At 38.8% G+C, this 20320-nt stretch overlaps 1 protein-coding gene across 1 annotated transcript in view; it reads right to left on the bottom strand.

The window, feature by feature from the left end:
* SECISBP2 (SECIS binding protein 2) overlaps positions 1–19331 on the bottom strand; it is a 25274-nt gene extending 5943 nt beyond the window's left edge. Inside the window, exons 1-13 of the mRNA XM_031059061.1 lie at positions 19138–19331; positions 17096–17288; positions 14952–15081; positions 14388–14542; positions 13193–13280; positions 9937–10085; positions 9248–9406; positions 6434–6535; positions 4976–5095; positions 3662–3794; positions 1452–1621; positions 556–694; positions 2–117 (exon numbers count right to left, since the gene is read on the bottom strand). Of these exons, the coding sequence (XP_030914921.1) occupies positions 2–117; positions 556–694; positions 1452–1621; positions 3662–3794; positions 4976–5095; positions 6434–6535; positions 9248–9406; positions 9937–10085; positions 13193–13280; positions 14388–14542; positions 14952–15081; positions 17096–17288; positions 19138–19316 (1833 nt within the window). The 5' untranslated portion in view covers positions 19317–19331. The remainder of the gene's footprint in view (position 1; positions 118–555; positions 695–1451; positions 1622–3661; positions 3795–4975; positions 5096–6433; positions 6536–9247; positions 9407–9936; positions 10086–13192; positions 13281–14387; positions 14543–14951; positions 15082–17095; positions 17289–19137) is intronic.
* Positions 19332–20320: the final 989 nt, after the last annotated feature.

The raw sequence follows: 20320 nt of genomic DNA, 5'->3' as shown, positions 1-20320 counted from the left end.
TGCTGTGGATTTTTGGAAGAGTGGCAGTTAGCTGCTTTGTAGTCACAGAACCTTCTTTAGATTCCTTGATCCCTGTGTGCTCCAGACACCCTTCAGCAACTTGAGTTTCTGGAAGAGCTATCATGTAAATCAAGATATTTTCATTGAAAAGTCAGCCCAAAAAGCCTTGTGAAAAGATTAATCTGTCAAGCATGTATGGAAGAGTCACTGCTTTAGTATTAGAAGAGTCTGCGGTAATAGGGAAACAGGTATAACCTTTTTTTTTTAATCTCATAGGGTTTTTTTCTCATTTCAAACCTCATTAATTGCCAGAGGTAGGCAGGAACTTTCCTTACAAGATATCACAAAACCACCAGGCAGAAAAGTGTGGAACAGTAATCAGAATCCCTATTACAGACTTCCAGCTTTGGCCCACTTTACAGTCAAGATAAGCCTGAGGTGAATCTCAGAAAACTCTGAGGCTGCAGCCTTCATTTGGCAGTATGTAGTACTAGTTTTCTAAAGTACCAAATGTACTCAAATACATACTGTATTACAGGTTCCCTCAAAAGATACCTGCTTGACTATCCTGTAGAAGTGCTGCATTTTCAGTAACATTTCCTTCTGTCTGACAAATGTTATCTTCATCTTTTGGTGCTGCTTTCTGTTCTAACAGGTGCTGCTGTTTTCTTTGTTCTCTTTCTTTCAGAATAATCTAAAAATACGTACAAAAACCAAACCAATTTGATGTCATGCAGATAACAAAGCATTACTCTTACCACGTATTTACACAAAAACCATTTATAAAGATATTCAGCACTAGCATCTGAAGTTTACAACCCTTACTTTCTATTTGCACATAAAAAGAAGGAAAGATAATTCTTGAATTTACATAGGAAAGGACTTTTACCTTGATTACCAGTATGTGGGTGGAGAAAATATTTACTAGGGATAAACTACAAGGACAGAACTAAAGTTAAAAAAGTCCTCTGTAAAGAAGATGTGACAGGAAGCAAAATGAATGGGCAAAGAGGGAAGATACAACAGACATCACCAGCTGAACCTAACACCTGTAGCTGCAGAATCAGCTGGAGTTCAGGCTTGGAAGAGCACAGAAACATTAAATATGACCTCTGTTTGATCCATTTTCCTCAGTCCTGCAAATAAGGTCATCTTTACCAAACCAAGTAATATATCTTTGCATGTCTCCCTTTACCAATTATGTGTGGACACTTTTGTAGTGGCATTTTATCAATTGATTCAATGGAGAAAGTGTATTTTTTGGGAATTTGTATACGCCATTTAGCAAGAGTACCCTCTTCTACCCAACCCTCTTTGAAACCATGCAAAACTTAAAGTGAATTCAGACAAGTGGACACTGAGATGCAGATCTCTGTATGAGAAGGCTTAACAGATTCCCAGAGTAATGTATTATCCTATAGTTTTATTATTTAAGATTAAAAAAAGAGGACCTTTTTAAGGGGTGTTGGTCTCTTTGCTTTAGGTACTTCTCTCTGTTTCCCTTTCTTTACCAAAGGAGCACTGGAATCCAAGGGATTATGAGGCATCTTTCCTTGGTTTAAACGGTGACTTCTCGTGGCGGTGGCAGGGTCTTTAGATAGCAATGGTACAGCACCACCAACTGAGATTTAAGAAGAAATTTGCATCAGACAACTAAAATGAGTATCTGAACTAGAATCCAATTTCAAGTTTAAGACTGGTATACACATATTAAAATTGTGTTGTGTTGCTATTAAGAATATTTACAGGCAATCCTGTATCATTGAACAATGTTATTTTTAAAAGATACTCCTTACAAAAGACTGCTATGTCCCCTACTTCTGTTATACCTCTGGAATCACAACCTCTGTCTCAAAAGCAGAATCTGATCAAACACTGCGGTCCAAGCTACCTTCAACACCATGCCATACGGGCCTGGTAAACCTTCAGGAATTTCTGTGTTTCATGGCGGTGGCACTTCCTCTGCCACAGATTCCGTACTGGGTTAAGATAAATACTGAGTTGCAGTATTACAGATTTTAGATTTACTTGCTGTAAATAAACATAAGCATTTACACCTACCTTTTGTTACACCTTAAGGAAGCTAGATGAAATTCACTTGCAAATGGGTCATGAGTAATGCAAAGCTACAGCTACGTCTCTTTTGCTTAACCTGTAAAGTTCGCTGAAGATGTCCACTTTACTTGCATTTTCTCAGAGGGTTTAGAGCACAGGAGCTTTAAATGACTGGACAAATTACTAAACCTGGATCTTTCACACCATGACCTCATACCAAATAAACTGCTCTTCCTATCAGTAGGAACTGCTGTATCCTGTAGAGCACTTTGTCAAACTTCAGTTATCTGCAATATAAAGCAGTTCACATTAGCAAGTCAATGGAGAGGATGACTAAGTATCAGTGGAACCGGCTTGACACTTCCCTCTGTGACTCAGGCAACCTCTCTCCTCTAAGTACACGAAAATATTGTCTTAAGCCATCTTCATTTACTGTTTCCACAGTATTTATATGCAGATCCTCCCACATCACATGCAGTACTCTTACCGTAAACAGTTTACATCATAAAACTGCTACACTGATGTTTCTTTTTCATCTCTGTGTATCAAAGGCAAACCGAGAACACTGCCAAAAATGTGCAGCACAGGTGGCTACAAAAATTGAAGCTGGATTTGCAGTAATAAATAAGCAAACACTCTGCAGATACATATTTCCTTAATGTGTACATCACCATTTCAAGTTCACCGTTTTCATGTTCCTAAATTTGATGACTTTACCAGTATTGTCTATAATATGAAGTAGTAACTGGAATAAAAACAACTGTCTGTGGTGACACTCCTCTCCATTCTCAAAACATTAAAACAATATAAAGCTAAAGTAACATTGCCTTATGCTTCCAGGATACAAACATGACACAACAATTTCTCTTCTGCAGCAGATTCAGGCACAGGAAACTTAGTATTAGAAAACAGGTATTTTGACCCGTACCTTTGTGGCCCACCATCTACTCATCAATCCATGCACTGTATAGTTTTACAGAAACAAAACTGGTTATGAGCATCTCTGCATCATTGTGTCTGATTGACCCAAATGAAAATAAAAGGAGATCAACTGAAAAAAATACTTTAAAAAAGCATCTCATAACTTCCCTCAGCTTAGTGAAGGAAAATCTCACCAATGCTTAGCATCTTGAGCTTCAGATTTAAAATCTCAGCTATCACATTAAGTATTGTGAGATGAAATCTCTTGTGATTAGATCTGTTTATGAAATAATTACTAAAAAAAATCTTTGCTGAAATAAGAGAAATTTTACTGTCACTGAATGCTACCAAATATTGTGGTTCCTTCTGCAAAATATACTACACCAGCATAATTAAGATTAAATTTTGACCTGTAACAAGAAATGCAATGAGCTGCCTTTTTCTGCTTAAGGACACAAATCAGTGTCCTTAAGATATTTCTTTCCATAAGTCTTCTGTCAAACAATTCAGACTGCCATGCTTTTTAAATTTCTTTTTAAAGAACCTTCATTTTCTCTAGTATTTGGTGAACTGTGCTCTTGCCTGCATAGAGATCATCACAGATAAGAAATCAGGCTACATTTAATGTCTGAATACTTAAAAACAGTTTAAGGTGAAACAAAGGAAATTACATAGTAACCAATACCTGAAAATACCACAGGTTTAGGAGACTGTTTCGCCTTCTCTGTTTGCTGCTTCTGCTCCAAGACTGCAAGCATGCCACCCAAATCCAACTGCACTGGAATTTGACTCTTCTTACCACTGCTCCTGGATGTTTCCTGAAAAAGTTCAGCACCAGTTAGTAATGCCCTCCACTTCAGACTGTAAAGAACCTCGTTTTTTATGGTATAATACACTCTTTTAACATCCTTATCCACAACACTTCTGATCTTTAATGCCACTCAGTGACCTTCAAATAAACATCAACTTTAATGTCAAAAAATATTAAAAAATCAGAAACAGTTCAGTTAACTTTTAGAAATGCTACTGCAACAAAGCATAAAAGAATAACGTCTTCAATAAAGGAAGGCCTTTATGTCAGGGTCCCATTTTGGTCAGACTGTCATCTATCTCTGAAAGAGATAAAAGGCATATCAGAATTTAAAGTTTTCTTAAAAGTATAGAAAAACTACCGTGATTCTTTTAGAGTATGTGACTGCAGCACACAAATCATTATCTCCAATATCTCACTAAAAAGAAAGGTCATCATCTTTGCACCAGCTCCTCATAAGCACTCATCTTTCTCTCTGCTTTGAACAGAAGGCAAAAACCATGCTCCATATTTAATACAGCAGAAAATAAAAAGAATAAAAATGAATAGTGTGGTGAAGACTATGAACAAACTACCACAGCAAAACATGCAAAGGAAATGACTGCCAGATTTGGCACTTTTAGAAGTCTTATCTGGGGGAAATCAATTCATTGTAATTGCTGTTACAACACGGTTACAGAACATGACTTCCTCAGTCTTTAACTGGGATCTCACCTTGCATCAGAGCTGTGTCAGAACTACTCACCAACACAAAACTACTTCCTGACCTCACTTATTTCTCCATATTTCTCCTCCTTTCCCCAAGACAAGGGGATCTCCTTGCCTTCCTGTTCTGTCAGAACCACTTTCTGTTAGAACCACTCCCAGTTCCTTTCAACAATCAGTCTGGACTGGATTTATGCCACAATCAAGTAAAACAGGTGAAAGCAAAATTCCTGATATCTGAAACCCACAGATAATAATGAAAAGTTTGTATTTTTCCTTAAACACCGTATCAAACCCCAGAGGTTGGCAATTACTACCGGTGATTACTTCTAATTAGAGATTAGAAGAGTGACCATGTCACTTATCTCAAAGTAGGAATGCAGAATCCCAGATGAACATGGGTCATGAGTCTTAGATTTAAATAGGCTCATTTCCTTTGTTTACTTTGAGTTGTGAACTTCTCTTCAACATGAATTCACTTACCTGAGTTTTCTTTCTTTCTAATACAGAAGATGAAGCTTGTTTCCCTGACAGTCCATCCACCTTGGGAGTTTCATCCAGAGAGGGAGACTGACTATCACAAGGCTCTTCGGAGAGATGGAGCTTAGGAATTTAAAGACAAAAGGTGACAGGGAGGAAGAAAAGATATATAAAAACAAGACACATGGAAAAGGGTGAAGATGATATTAAATTCAAACCAAATGCACCTTCAGTATGTCTGTGAATGACACCAAGCCGACTTGGCTTTAGGGAATTCCTTCAAGGAAGGGATGCCATCCAGAATGATGGATGGCATTCTTGACAGGCTTGAGGAGTGTGCCTGTGTGAAACTCATGAAGTTCAGCAAGGCCAAGTGCAAGGTGCTGTACCTGCATCGAGGCAACCCGCAGTACTGGCACAGGCTGGGGATGAAGAGCTGGAGAGCAGCCCTGGGGAGAAGGACTTGGGGGTGCTGGTGGGCGAGAGGCTGGACATGACCCAGCCATGGGCACTCCCAGCACTCTCAAGAGAGCCAAACGTGTCCTGGGCTGTGTACAAAGAAGTGTGGCCCATGAATTGAGAGGAGTAATTCTCTCCCTCTTTTGTGCCCCCACCTGGACTACTGTGTCCAGTTTTGGGATCCCCAGCACAAGAAAGACATGGACATGTTACAGCAGGGCCAGAGGAAGGCCACAGAAATGATCAGAGGGCTGGAACACCCCTCTTATGATAAAAGCTGGAGAGAGTTGAGGTTGTTCAGCTTGGAAAAGAGAAGGCTCTAGAAAGACCACATGTGGCCTTCTAGAAGGATGACCATTGATTGGCTGCCATACCACTTAATCACATTCATGGGGTTTTTCAGATTTTGAAGAAAAAACTAGTAAGGCCACCTCAATTTCAAGTATTTGTTACAGGCATATGAACGGCCTAATGATCACGTCTCTAGAGTTTATGTAAGCTTTTGAGGGATTATATCCCATTTAAGTCTACAAAGCCAAGGGTTGCTTTCATCTGAGTTGCATGTGTGTACAGCACCTTTTTGTGTAATAAATCTTTTTTAAGCAACTGCTGTGCCTTTTGCTACTCACTCCTCCTTGTCAAAGCTATTTACTGTCTCAAACAAAGCAAACAATGGTTTTCTTTTCTTCTGTTTTGGGGTTTTTTAAAACCACTAAAATTCACAGGGAAATAAAGCCAAGGAGCAAAATTTTTAGTAGCAAAACTCATTTCAAAGCAACTGAAACCCAGAATTTTACCATTATTATTTATGGTATTCGCTTTGACAGAACAATCACATTTTCAATCCTTGTCATTTATGCTTAGGATTCATCTGCATACTGAATGCAGTTCCAAATTATTTCTTGAGATTTATTTCACTCATATAAAAAAAAACTCAAAAAACCCAAACAACTTGGATTCATAATTGACATTTGATTCACATAATGTCACAAGATTACTTACTTCAGACTGCTTTCTGACTGCAGATGTAAAGGATGGTTTCTGAGGTCCTACCCTGTTTCTCCTATCAGAAGCAGCTGCCAGATGAGGAAACTCCTCAACATCCTAAACAAATACATCAGATTATGATTTCATAAGAACAATCAAGTCCGTATTTCAAAACCTTTTCCTGCACTCCAACAATTTTCTCCCCGCTTATCAAACATTTATCATAATTTGTTTCACTGTACAAAAATTCAGAAGCCAAGGGTAGTGCCACCAACTATGACAAGTACAATAATGGTTAAATCTTCTATGCAGCAGCTAATTTAGGGCTGAAACAGCTTGTAAAAGAAACGCTTCCAAAAGCAGCTTGTTATGGTTGTCAGTTGACAGTAATCATTAGAGGTAAACAGCTCCTAGAGGAGTGGTTTTCAACTAATTTCAAAGCCTTGCAAACAACTTCCCTCTTCTTCCAGTACAGTCTCCAGCTGTGCAACTCTGTCTTAACATGTGAGTGGTGAAGAACAGAACAGGCAGTATGTACTAGAGTACAGAAATAAACATAGAAATTACTCAAATGATTATGGCTTACACACAAGAGGAAGTTTTATTAGCAGACGATCCATTGTGCAGAACCTGGATTATCAAGTGCAGACAGGCTGAAGTTTGGCCTATACTCACCACCCTATACCCATTGCCTCCATCACAATGATCCCAATCCATCAGCTAGGTTTTTGCTTCTCCTCCCACTTTCTGAGAGGCCTTTTTAGCTGTGATACAGTACCACTGAACACACCAAGACTTCTTCCAGCCTGAAAGGCTTTATTTAAACACCCCAAGCTAGGAAGTTCTAGCACAAGGAGTGACACACTTCAACCACTGAAATAATTTTAAAGAAGCTTGCAAGTAAGCCAAAAAGCAACTGCAAGGAAGTGAAAAAATATTTCACAAATACACTCTGTTCAGCTTAGAAGATTTAAATAAGTCTGCGCAATTGCTTCTGAAATGCAAACAGATTTCTGACATTTGCAACATCCTATAGCAAACTGAATAATTAAAATGTAGCACTCAGTGAGAGGCTACACCTCCCTGTATTTGTTCTTACCATCTGTAAGAACATCAAACACTAGGAGAAAGGTCAAGTAACTTCCTTTTTATTTTCTTGCCACTGCTATATTGCCATTTAGCTATCTCTTGTGCATACTGAGCAGTCCTAATTTTGTTCAGTCTTGCCTCCCAAAGAAATTGCTCCATACCTTTGATTATTTTTGGAGACTTTTGTCTATCTTTTTTAGTTCAAATACGTGTACTTTTTAAGTAATGCGGGGGACATATGAAAAAAAATCTACATTATATTTAGATCAGATGTGCCCTGAAATTCTGTATTGTCATAACCCATTTTCTTTTTCACTTTCCTAGTAATTCCCAGCACCATTTACATGTCTGACCAGTACTACTAGCACTGACCTGATTATCAATAGCAGCTTCAATATTAACTCAAGGAAGATATTGAGGTCAGGACCTACCAATGTGTATGAAATGACAGGATTGGTCTTCTCCAGATGTATCCATTTACGCCTATTAGCCATGTCTAAAAATGACTGATCTATATAAAACCAGAGAGCAATCCAATATATGGCTCTGTTAAGCTGCTGCACATAAACAGAACCTTTTTAAACCTCCTGGGTGCCCAGAAGCTCCATGTGTGTCATCTCTTCATGGTTTATTATTTCAAGAGCATCATACAAGCATCTCACCCATTTTTCAAACTCAGGGGGACACAAGCATTTCCAGAAAACCAGGAGGGTCAGAAAGCTTTCCCCCACTGCCACAGCAGATGCTGCATCCACATCACAGATTTCAGTACAATGTATATGTCTTGTTCCACGGTTCTATGCAATTTTTTTTGAAATTTTGACTTCAACAGCCCCAGTACCATTCTGCTATTTTCCATGACTTCTGCGATTCTCTTTCAGTTTAGAATGCCCATTCATAGCATATAGCATTTATGGTAGCATATAGCAAAATGGGGATATTCTCCTGAAAAAAAGAACTAGCAGATCTTTGGTTTTACCCATAATCCTCTAACAAAGAGGTCTGTTAATATGCATTTCTTGTGCCATTTCCTGGACAAAGAACCACATAATGAAACCACATAGACACAGTTCTGCTTCATGTTCCACATTGAAAGGTACAGAACAGAAGCCAGCCAGAAAAGCTTCTTTATGCTGTCATTTCAGAGACTGAGTATTATGTACACCAGATCAAACATGTAAATCAACACATGCACATGCTGTACAATATTAGGCCTACAATGAAGCACTGTTCAACCACATACCAGTAACACTTTTCTAATGTGGGAGAGGCTCATGCTTTTGCAATACTGATACACAAAAGTATCAAAACACCAACATGCTTATTACAGTTACATGAATTTGGAAGGAAACTGAAATTAAAAATCAGAAATGTAAACACTGTCAACTGTCTTACACAGAATTTACTTCCAGCTGTGAGACAACTAGAACTGTAATACTGCACCACAATCATTAAAACCGTGGCACACAGTAGCACCAGTATACTATGTTCCCCATAGCCCAAGCAACAGTTGCTACAGAGTATTTCTAATTTAGGAAATTGCGCTCACCAAAAGTGGTAATTTAAAAACTACAAAAGTTTCCTACCAGTGACCTCAGACAAACATCTCAATTGAAAAAAATCTGTATTAACATCCTCTACAAATAGGATTTGAACCTTAATTTGTACAAAGCTGTGTTTTTGTCTTCTAGTACATTCATAACACTTAAAAGAACAGCAACAAAAACTTATTCAGTTTACCTCAATCTTTGGTGGTTCCTGTACTGTGTTAGACTCACTTTGAGGTCTTTCTACATCAGTGGGAGACTTTAGTTTTTTCTTCTTTTTCTTCTTTTTTTTCTTCTTTTCTGACCCTTCTTCAGGCTCAGTTTCACTTGCAATATTTTTTGTTTCTGACTGCTGCAAAAGACCATGAGGCACAACCTTTAAAATATTTTTCAGTATCACCTACCAAAGTATATGCAATTACTAGCCTTACACTACTAAGAGATATCTTAATCAGTCCAGGCTGGGACATTAAGTGGACAAGGAAAATTCAGTATCTCTTAGAAATTCACAGGTACAGCAAGAATCCTTCAGTTGCAGCATACTGCATTGTTATCAGAATGTATTGGGACTACTGGGATTTAATTAGGAAATATTAAGCCAAATAAGGCAAGAGTTCTATGTTTCATGTCTTATTCTGAGGGTCAGGAATTTGAAAAAAAAATCCAGCCTCAAAGTTGAAAGTTCTTATTCCTAGGCTAGCACTGTCTTTTTGATATCCTGTGATTCTTTTGCATGACAAGAAAAATTCTAGTAAGAACAAGCTGTCTTCATATCATCTCCTTTTAAAAGTGGATACTGCAGAGAGCTCAGGGAAAAAACTGCAATAAAGAGACACAAACACAGTGACAGGCATTAGCTGAGAGCAGAGAATTCTCAAGTACCTTTGGTTCACTCTCCTGCTTCCCTTTGCCCCTGGAAAGACCTTCAGATGCTGGTGATGAAACAATTTTCTTTGGCGGTTGCAAAAGTACCGAGGCCCAAGACACATGTGGCTGAGCAGAGCCATCTGCAGGTGCTTCAGGAAATGACACTGGGAAAAACATAAACACAAAGATGTCTCAAAAATAGTCTTCAAATCTCAAAAGGAAAAGGATCGGTAATTAATTAGTCCAGGCTTAGCAAATAAAGCAGAGCCATATTCTTCCTGAGAAGGGACTTGAATAAAACACACATTTTATTTCTCCAGCAAGCTTTCCTGAATTTTAACTATTCCATATACTGCCCAACACTATATACACAAACAAAATTAAGTGGTATTTGTAAATCTGTACTGGATCATACTAACTCCACACTCCCATGCTCATCTTCAAAATACTGAAAATTTGGCTATGTTTATATACAAAACTCCTTTAATATTCCTCCTAGCCATCGTGTAGCCTTCATGCACATGGCCACATTGGTACTTTTCACTTTTTGAAAACTTCCTGGTGTTACAGGCATACAAAGCAGCTGAAATACTTACCAGTGTGCCTCAGTGTACAAGAGTGTCACTCCCTACCACTAAGACGTATGCGTGTTTTGAAAGACATTTTGAAAAATGTAATTAATTTTGTAAATATTCTTAACATGAAGCAAAGATAGAACACAATCTAGATTTTTCTTAAGAATGAGAAAAGCTTCCCTTGAACAATAAAATAGCATAATGGGTTTAAATGGCTACATTTTGATAGCAGGGTGAGTTTGCAGTAGCTGCTGTGATGAGATGGACATGGCTAGCCCCAGACAGCTCCAACACAGACCCATGGCCAGCCTCAGCTGGGCCCATCAGCCGTGCTGATGGTGCCTATGTTGTAGAGTGAAAAACATGTGCAGGAGTTGGAAGGTGGAATGGTAAGAAAAAATGTGAATGCAGCAGCCCAGCAAACAGCAAGCTCAGTGCAGAAGGAGGGGCAGGAGGTGCTCAGGCACTGGAACAGAGATTCCCCTACAGCCCCTGGTGCAGACCATGGCGAGGCAGCTATGCCCCTGCAACCCTACTAAGAAAGAAGTGGCAGAGTGGCCCCTGTTTCTCTGTGTCACTCAGAGCACAGAGGAGATATTAGGAAGAAGAGAGGGTTGAAGGAAAGTGGCTTTATTTTTGGTTTTGCTTCTCACCATCAGACCCTATTTTAATTGCCAATAAATTGTCAATCTTCATCAAATTGAGTCTGTTTTGCCTGGCAAGCAAGCAATCTCCCTGTCCTTACATTGGTTCACAAATGTTTTCATCTTATTTTCTTCTCCTGTGCTGCTGAGGAGGGAAAGCCAGAGAACAATTGTGTGGAAGTCTGACTGCCTATCATGGCCAACCCATCCACTGCTATTTTTTTCTCAGGGATAGGAATTGACAATAGTATTTAACAAAAAACTGCCATTATCAGATGACTTTATCTTTACAAGGCTCTTCAAGGCATTTCAGCAGGTTAATCTGTCCTCTCTGAATCTTTACTGAAGTTACTGTGACGATAAGGACCAAACTGTTCAGACTGGTGCATGTCTGTGTATGAACAGAAATCCAGTGAGAGGCACTCAGACAATTCAATCTTAATGTATGTGATGCCTCCAAGACAGTCCTGATGAACAGAACTCTTTTCACATGAAACTAGCCATGTGATAGCTTGCAGCAATTTGAAAAAGCTTTTCATCCCCACAACAACAACAACAAAAGCCCTAAGCCCCTCTTCCCCTCACAAACTCCTAAACAAAAGAACAAACATAAAAAAGGGGAGGTGTTTTGGCATCATGGTTCTCTTAACAAAAATAACACAGGACACAGAAAAATTTTAGGTACATACTAAACTCCAGGTGCCAGCTATTTAAAAAAAATATGCATATAAAGCCTAATCAAATATCTGTCTCTCATTTATTCTTGGAAAAAATCTGCATATGACTAAACAGACTTCCAATAACCAAAACATGTTCCTTTTCTCACCTGACACAACATGAGAGGCAACTATAGAAATATTTTCCCTTGAGCATCAATGACACAACAAAATGGAACTCAATATGGGAACCAGTGTTCTTCACTTTCCCCTGTGCTCAGTACTGGGGCCAGTCTTGTGTAATATATCAATATATCAAGTCAACAAGCTCACAGATGACACCAAATGAAGAAGGAGTGTTATCTGTTAGGAAGGTAGGAAGGCTCTGCAGAGGGATCTGGTCAGGCTGGATTGATGGGCAGAGGCCAACTGCATGAGGTTTGGCAAGCTGAAATGACAGGTTCTGTCCTTCAGATGGTCACAACAATCTCATCCGGTTCTACAACTTAGGGAAGAGCAGCAGGAAAGCTGCCCAGAGGAAGAGAACCTGGGGATGTTGGTGAACAGCAGCTGAATGTGAGCCAGAGTGCACCCAGGTGGCCCAGAAGGCCAATGGCATCCTGGCCTGTATCAGCAATAGTGTGGCCGGAGCAGGAGCAGGAGCAGGGCATTGGTACTTGGCACCGGTGAGGCCACACCTCGAATGTGTCCAGTTCTGGGCCCCGGACACAGAGGAGCTGGAGCAAGTCCAGAGAAAGGCAATGGAGCTGGTGAAGGGTCTGGAGCACAAGTCCTGTGAGGAGCAGCTGACAAAGATGGGGGTGTTTACCCTGGAGAAAAGGCTCAGGGGAGACCTTACACTCTCCACAACCACCTGAAATGAGCGTTTAGCCAGGTGGGGGTTGGCCTCTTCTCCCAGGTAACAAGAGATTGGACAAGGGGAATTGGCCTGAAGCTGTAGCAAGGTGGTTTCAGATTAGACATCTGGAAAAATTTCTTTAGCAAAAGCATTATCATGCACTGGATGGGCAGCCCAGTGTAGTAGTTGATTCACTGCTCCTGGAGATATTTAAAACATGTAGACTTGGCACTTAAGGACATGGTTTAGTGGTGGACTTGGCAGTGCTAGTTATGATCTCTTCCAAACCAAATCATTCTTCAATTCTAAAATTGAAGCTGATGAATTATGAGCAAGAATGAATGATAAGTGGTCATCTCATTTGGAAGAATGTGATATAGTGTTATTTCTGGGTTTTCTTCTTTTATAATGAGCTTGCTCCTAAATTTTTTTTATACTTTACACATCAACAGCTCCTCAGCACACTTCAGTATCCCAAACTGCTGACATACAAGCAGTTAAAAATGCAGGCAAATAATTTTTCTTTGAAGAACTTACCCCTACCATCAAGTGAAGAGGGAATTAAATTGGCTCCTACTTCATCTGAAGCATTTGGTGAAACTTTGCTTTTTGCAGAAGTATCTTCCTGCAAAATAGATGGTAAAGTAACATAAAAGGATTAAAATCACTGACCTAAACACAGCTAAACACAATAAACCACCATAAACTAAAAATTCTCAACCCATCTACAGATAAAGGCATAAGGATCTTTCTGGCCTTTTTGCTGCTTGTCTATCATTTCAGCCCAATGGTGGAACCATCATTTCAGCCCTACGGTATTACAAAATTTGAGCAGGCATCTCTTCACAGGTATAGAAGCAAGATTATGCCTTCTTATATTTTACAAAAGCATCAAAACAATGATTTAACAATAAACAAGAAGATATTTTGATATTTCATATATGCTAAAAACAAATTATGTCATCAAACTAAAACAAATAATGAAAAATGACACTCAAGGGTTAGCAGAAAGGTCTTTTTTCATTGCAGACAGTTTTCTACTTAGAAGCATCAGAAATATTCTGTTTGGATCCTTCAGAATTATCAGTCATTAATCACTACTGAAAACTTTGATTCAATATATGTGATACACTGCTGAATCCTTCAGTATTTTATTTACTAACAAACAGGGAGCGAAAGAAATAAAGAATAACATTCAGCAATATTTCTTCTTCTTCTGGAATTCAGTTTATCTTTAACCTTTGGCAGAAAGCAATTAAGTACAACAATGCAGACTTTTTTTAATGTGTGGAAACTATTGGATAAGTGACTGTTTACTTATTATTTCCAGGTGAAAGACAAAACAGTAAGCTGCTAAGTGGTCCCTACAGGCAATCTAGACCATACCAGTACATATTTACATTTATTTCTGGTGGTACCTGGTTTTCTATCTATGGGCAGCACAGACAAGGAAAGAATAGTAAGAAAGAGTAGGAGACAGCAAGCATTGATACCACCACCTAGAAGTGCCCTAAAACCTCTAGCTCTGAACTCCCTTGCCCACAAGGTATTTAAATAGGCCTTAAACTGCCATACTGAATGCAAAATACTTGCATTAATAATGCTCATACTTTTGACAAGTTTTATTTTTACAAGTTCTGCAACATGGGTTAGCATGGGCTATCCTTTGTGCCCAGTAGAAGAGACATGTGAGGTTGACTAAGGACACAGTGTTACTTTCCACCAAACTTACTGGTGTATTTTTGTGGTGTACATTCAGTATCTCACTGCTTCCCAAACTCTGTGACTTGTGGAAATCCAGAATGCTAGCTTCAAATGCAGGTACAAGATGAGACTCTGCTTTTGGAGTTTCAGTTGACTTCTTGTTTGTAGCTTTACTGAACCTGTCTAAATAAAGCATGTAAAGGCTGAGTAATTAAGCTTGCTTAAGATCATTTCTAAGTATATTTTATACACTAGTTAACATAACTACAGAATTGTCACCAGGACTGTTGCTATGCACAGCTCATATTAAATAAAAAACCTAGCCATTATAATCAACATGCAAACACAGCGCTGACTGAACAAGCAAGTATAAATTCAGATGCTCTTTTAGAATTTTTTTGTATCAGTTTACATCTATTTGTTCAATCAAGAAAGGACAGGTCACCACTCCTTCTTAAGAGTCACGCAGAAAAGGGTATCTTTTTCCTTAACTATTCTAGATTTAGAAACATAGTCACAAACTGCAGCATATTGCACAGACACCCATTCCATATCTATTCCATGTACTTATAACCAAACAACCTGTTTGTACCTGGCTTCACGGAATCTCTGCTGCATGTAGAATTCTGGAATAAAGTCCTGTTCACAATTCTGACAGAAGCTTCAGCTCCATCATGTCTTTTCTTGTCCAGTTTTTTCTCACCTTCTTTTGATCTCCTCTGCTGCAAGTATTTGTGACACATTTAGTAAGTTTTACTGAAACTTCGTAAAGCTAGCAAGTTTGCTTTGAGTTACAGTTAACCACCTCTGCATCTGGAGTTTGACCAGCAAGTTAATACAAAACAAACAGTGAGTATATCATAACCACAAGTAACCAAAAAATAGGAATAGCCATTTAGACATATGGCATTTAATTTCATCTACCTTGTTCCCTGTGCCATTTTTAGCATAAATTATGGTCCAAGTAAGATGGATATATACATATGCTTCTAGACAACTGCATTTTTTTGATCTCATTAATCAGAGCATTTTCAATGGTTTAAAATTGTTTGGTATTAAATCTTCCAGTCTGATTTTCTAAAACAAAGTTTCTTCTAGAACAGGGCTAAAATCTTGACAGCATGCCATCTTTTGACTAAACTATGTATCATGGGCAAACTGTTCAAGACTGCTGTCAGAACATCCAAAAAACTTGGAGTAAAATAGTTAGAGAAGACACACCTACGTGATCCCTGTAAAGGACACAGACTCACCCATTCTACACAGTCATCAAAATCTTAAGATTCTTCTACAAAATACAGTTTGGCAGAGTTGGGCTTAGAAATCAGCAAGCAAGGAACAAGCACCAGGTTTGCATCTATGCAAACTGTACTATACCAGCCTAGACAAATGGCTTAACTCTGATCACAGGATGCTGGACTAAATTCAGAGGACGTTTGGCAGCAAAATTGTTTTCTTGGGTGGGAGGACAAGGCATTTCTTGATCTCCAAAGGCAAATTATTAAAGCGTTAGGACACACGATCAAATTAATGCAAGGCTGCAAATGTAAATCACTTCTCTAAGGTTCACAAAAGAAGATATGACAGGGAAAAATGACAAAAAGACTATAATAAACAGTTCAAGGCCCCTACAAAAATCACAGAACTCCTCCCAGAAGCTTAACTAGGTTTTTTCATATTACATCACTTGTGCTAATGCTGAGCTTATCCTCTCCCACACAGTTTCAGCACATAATCCTCCACTCAGCAAGAAAATGAATAATTTTAGGTGTCTAGACTTTGTACCTTATGTCTAATAAAGGATGCTTAGGACCTAGTCCTTACAACTCCTCTACATAGGCTTGATCACAGTGAAGTTACTTAGGTCTCTACTTAGGGAGTAAGGTGCAGCAAAAGGATGTGACTGCAGAACAGATCAGATGAAACTGCTGGAAACAAAAGCAGTTGTACAAATCTAAGAAACACAATGTCTAATCCCCAAGAGAAATGAGATTATAATACACTGAGGTTTTTTCCCTTTTATATTTTGAGAGGTTTGTCTATTTTTTGTTTGCAAATATTTCAAAAGTTTCAGGAAATTTTTCCCCAAACAGACAGAGACAAAAATGACTGAAGATGTTTACAGAACATCGATATATTTCTGACTGAAAAAGACTACATTTCTAACATGATCCTCTCTTCCCTCTCCCCAGCAGCACAAGTTCCTCCTTTCTTGTGGATTGTCTTCAACCTGCAGCAAGTCTTGGAAATTATTTCAGATGACCAAAGACCAAGAGATGTGGTCTTTGACTTATCAGTCAAACAGATGATTACAGATACCAGGTTTGTCTTAAGTCAGGTTAATGGAAGCTGCCACAGGGCTGAAAAAAAAGAGCCTTTCTCCCCTCCCCCCAAGCCCAAAGAGTGAAAAACGAAAGCACAGCTCACAAATGAAGGGCGTTCCCCACCTCCTGCCCCCCGACTTTGGATGCTTCTTTCTGAGAGAAAAAAAATTATTTCTCCTCATGTTCCAATAATGCTGCTTGAAAAATTGTATTAATCTGAAGTGTACAATTCCGCAAACTTTTCAGTATTCTGAAGCTGGGCACACTACTCTACTATCCTTTTCAAAGGTCATTGATGATCACTACAAGAAAGAGTGATGACTCACATTAAAAATATGAACCAAACATTTATAAAGATTGATTTAAAGTAAGAATTTAATATTAATTTTTAAGAAAACACGAATTTGCTCACCTTTGAAAGATTCTTACTTTCTTGTCTGACTGGATATGTTTGTTCAGCAGATTCACTGACTACTCCTGAGCCATTATAGTGCGTTGAGTTGTTAGACTGATACTGTGAGCCAGTTACTGGATACGCATTTGCAACAACATCAGGCGAGTAAGAGCTGCTGGAGTATTCACGGAAGGCAGGATCTCCCAGAACACTATGTGATGGATATTGAGAAAGAAATGAAAGTCATCCTAGGGCAAGTCTTCAGCACCTACTTGGTGCCTAGACAAACATATTCCTTGTCTAAAGAATTTGTTTAACAAGAAAGCTCTATTTCAAAAGAAAACTATTCCATGTTATTTCAATTAAGCATTTACTTACTGCTACAGACTTCTTTAAAAGCAATTAATTTTGTTTTGGGAAAACATGTAGTTAAGCAAGTATCTTAAAACGCACATGTTATCATTTCCAAGTTTCAAAGCTAGTCTGCTTTGCAGTTACAGTTCTCATGCCTGTTTAAGGTTACTGAGATTCTTCATGCTTATTTTCAGTAAGCTTTTTCTTGTGAAACAAACTGAAAACACAGTGTAAGGATATGACATGCATCACATACTTGGCTGCAAAAAAACCCCAAACATTAAAACCTGTCTTAAAATGACAATAACAAAGTGGAAGAATAACATTTTATGGAGTATAAAACATGTATGAAATACAATGTAGAATTATAAAGCAATAATTAACTGACCTGCATGAAATCATCACAATTTATGAAAACACAGCATGTCTGGGGCATGCCTCTTTCTTTCAATGTATGCTCAAAAATTCCCTTTCAATTTCCTTCTATACATTGTCCAGAAAATACATAGGAGTCCAGATTTGATCAGGGAGAATACAAATTTCTCAGTTGTACTCAGTTTTTAAAGCTGCTCTCCATGAAGCTGCCAGCCTCAGAATTTTGTGTAGATAATGACAGAGAAACCTTCCCATTGGTACAAAAGACTTCAGACAACACTCTTCATACTACCTGTTGCAATTCTGACAGAATGTTGTCAAAACAATGCTTACAATCAGTTCACAGACAAAGAAGAAATATACCAAATGAGATTCAAATATAACAATGTCTCAGTCCCAACAAGGCAGAACACTCATTAGAAGGCTACTGTTGTCTGGGTTGTGGGGCTTTTTAAAGTAATTGATTCAATGCTAATGCTGTGAGCTTTCTCTAATGCATAGAACAGGCCATACTCACCTCAGTGTGAAATTTCTAGTAGAATGAAAACAGGTTGAAAATACTAAGACTTCCTGTAGGACAAAACAATGGCCTACGATGATTGTGTTCACTAATGCTCTGAATTTTTAAAGAAACACCATTAACTTTGCAGTAATTGTATAATCAATCCAACGCTTAGGGCCCTGAGAAGCAATGAGAGAACTATGTGACATCATCAATTTCTTACAAGACTAAATTATTTCCTATTCTGCTATGTAGGCTTTTCTTCTAGTTTGCTTCTTATAAAATACTTTTATAAGTCTACCACAAATACCACTCTTGGGCTTTAATAGAAAAATCCCAAAACTTTCAGAAACCTGTAGCATTTTTAGTAAAACTGACTTTCTGGAGATGCACAGGTTGTGGAGAGGAGATCTAGAAGAGACCCCATATACTAAATATTTTACAGGATGAGAAACCTTGAACAATCATTTGCCTTGTGTACAACTACATCTACCTCAGCCTGGTTGCAACACAACCATTCTTTCATTTGGACTGAATTCAGCTCCTTCCAAAACACACGAAAATCAGACCAATCATTACAGAACACCAAATTCTCCCTAACACTCTGTAACAATACAGGCCCTTGTGAACAAAAGACCAGGTACCCGGTATACACCCAGAGAACATAAATGTAAAAAATGAAGATAAATGTAAATAATGAAGATAATGCAGAAGCATTTCTACAGTTGGACTAGCAATATATTGGAACCGTGACTTTTTAAGAGTACTCAACATCCAAAACCAGACTGTTAAAATCCCCCAATAAATAAGATTCAGAAAATATACATACTTATCCAAAGATGGTTCCTGAGCAAATGGGTAGCATGTAGTTAAGTACCTAGGAAAGACACATGCTTCTGAGGGTTCTGACCATGCCACAGTTACCGCCGCATGCTTTGGAACAAATGGTTTGACCTCTGCTGACAACTTGATGCCCTGAGAAACAAAAGGTTTTTTGGCTACATGCATTTGGAGATTAATGTTATTACGTGAAAAACACTCAGTCTCGTGAGCTTAACTCTCAGTGGAAAGTATTAGTTTGCTCTCTTCTATCAAAACATGCAAAATAACAAAGCTCACCAAAAGGAAATGGAGAAATAAAGCGAAAATAAAACTAAGGAATTCAAAGAAACATCTGGCTGCTCTGTAAAATCACTTAATACCCTCATTCATCATGACACAGTCACAAACAGTCAGTTATGTAAAGGACAGAAGACTGCTTAAAACAAAATGCAGTAAATGCAAATATACAAATTCTTACTTCATATTTGAACAGTACAAACTAAAATTCATAAATATGCTAACACTACTGTTAATCAAGCTCCGTAACATGTATGTATGTAACAATGACCTTGTGCACATCTGTATTTTAAGGCTGAAATGATCACTTCATTTTATAGCCTTCTTGTTTCTAGCACAACACAAATTTATTAAGACAAGCTTTCCATTTGTTCTGATTTACCATCGACTTAAACTGGGTATGTATATATGGAAGGACAATGAAATGAAACTTGAGTATTTACTGCCATGTCAACAAAACACATGGCAGGAAGCAACGGCGACTGTAGCCTCATCACTCAGACTGCCGAACCTGACTAGGTCATAGGTCCATGTGCGTAACACTACCGGTTAGAATCCGGTTACCCAGCCTTACAGTGTCTGGGATGTACACGTGTCCTTGCAACAAATCCTCAATGAGAAAAGGTTTCCACACTTGGGCTCGCTGGAAGTTAATGTCTGGAGCTGCCCATCGCAACCGGCGGGAAGCGACCCGCTGTGCTCCAACCTCAGCGACCCCTGCCCCCCGGTTTTGACCTTCCAGAAGGACCCTTGCCCCAGTCCTGAACCAAAGCCTGATCCAAGGAGCGGTGGGAGTCACCCTGCCCGGAGAAGCGTATGGGCAGCCGGAGCGCTCGGCCCAGGCTGGTGAGTGGCCCCCGGGGCGGGGAGCGGCACCGAGGTGCGGCCCGAGG

Source organism: Geospiza fortis, unplaced genomic scaffold, assembly GCF_000277835.1.
Source record: "Geospiza fortis unplaced genomic scaffold, GeoFor_1.0 scaffold167, whole genome shotgun sequence".
Lineage (NCBI taxonomy): Eukaryota > Metazoa > Chordata > Aves > Passeriformes > Thraupidae > Geospiza > Geospiza fortis.
This window is presented reverse-complemented; position numbering and strand designations above follow the sequence as displayed.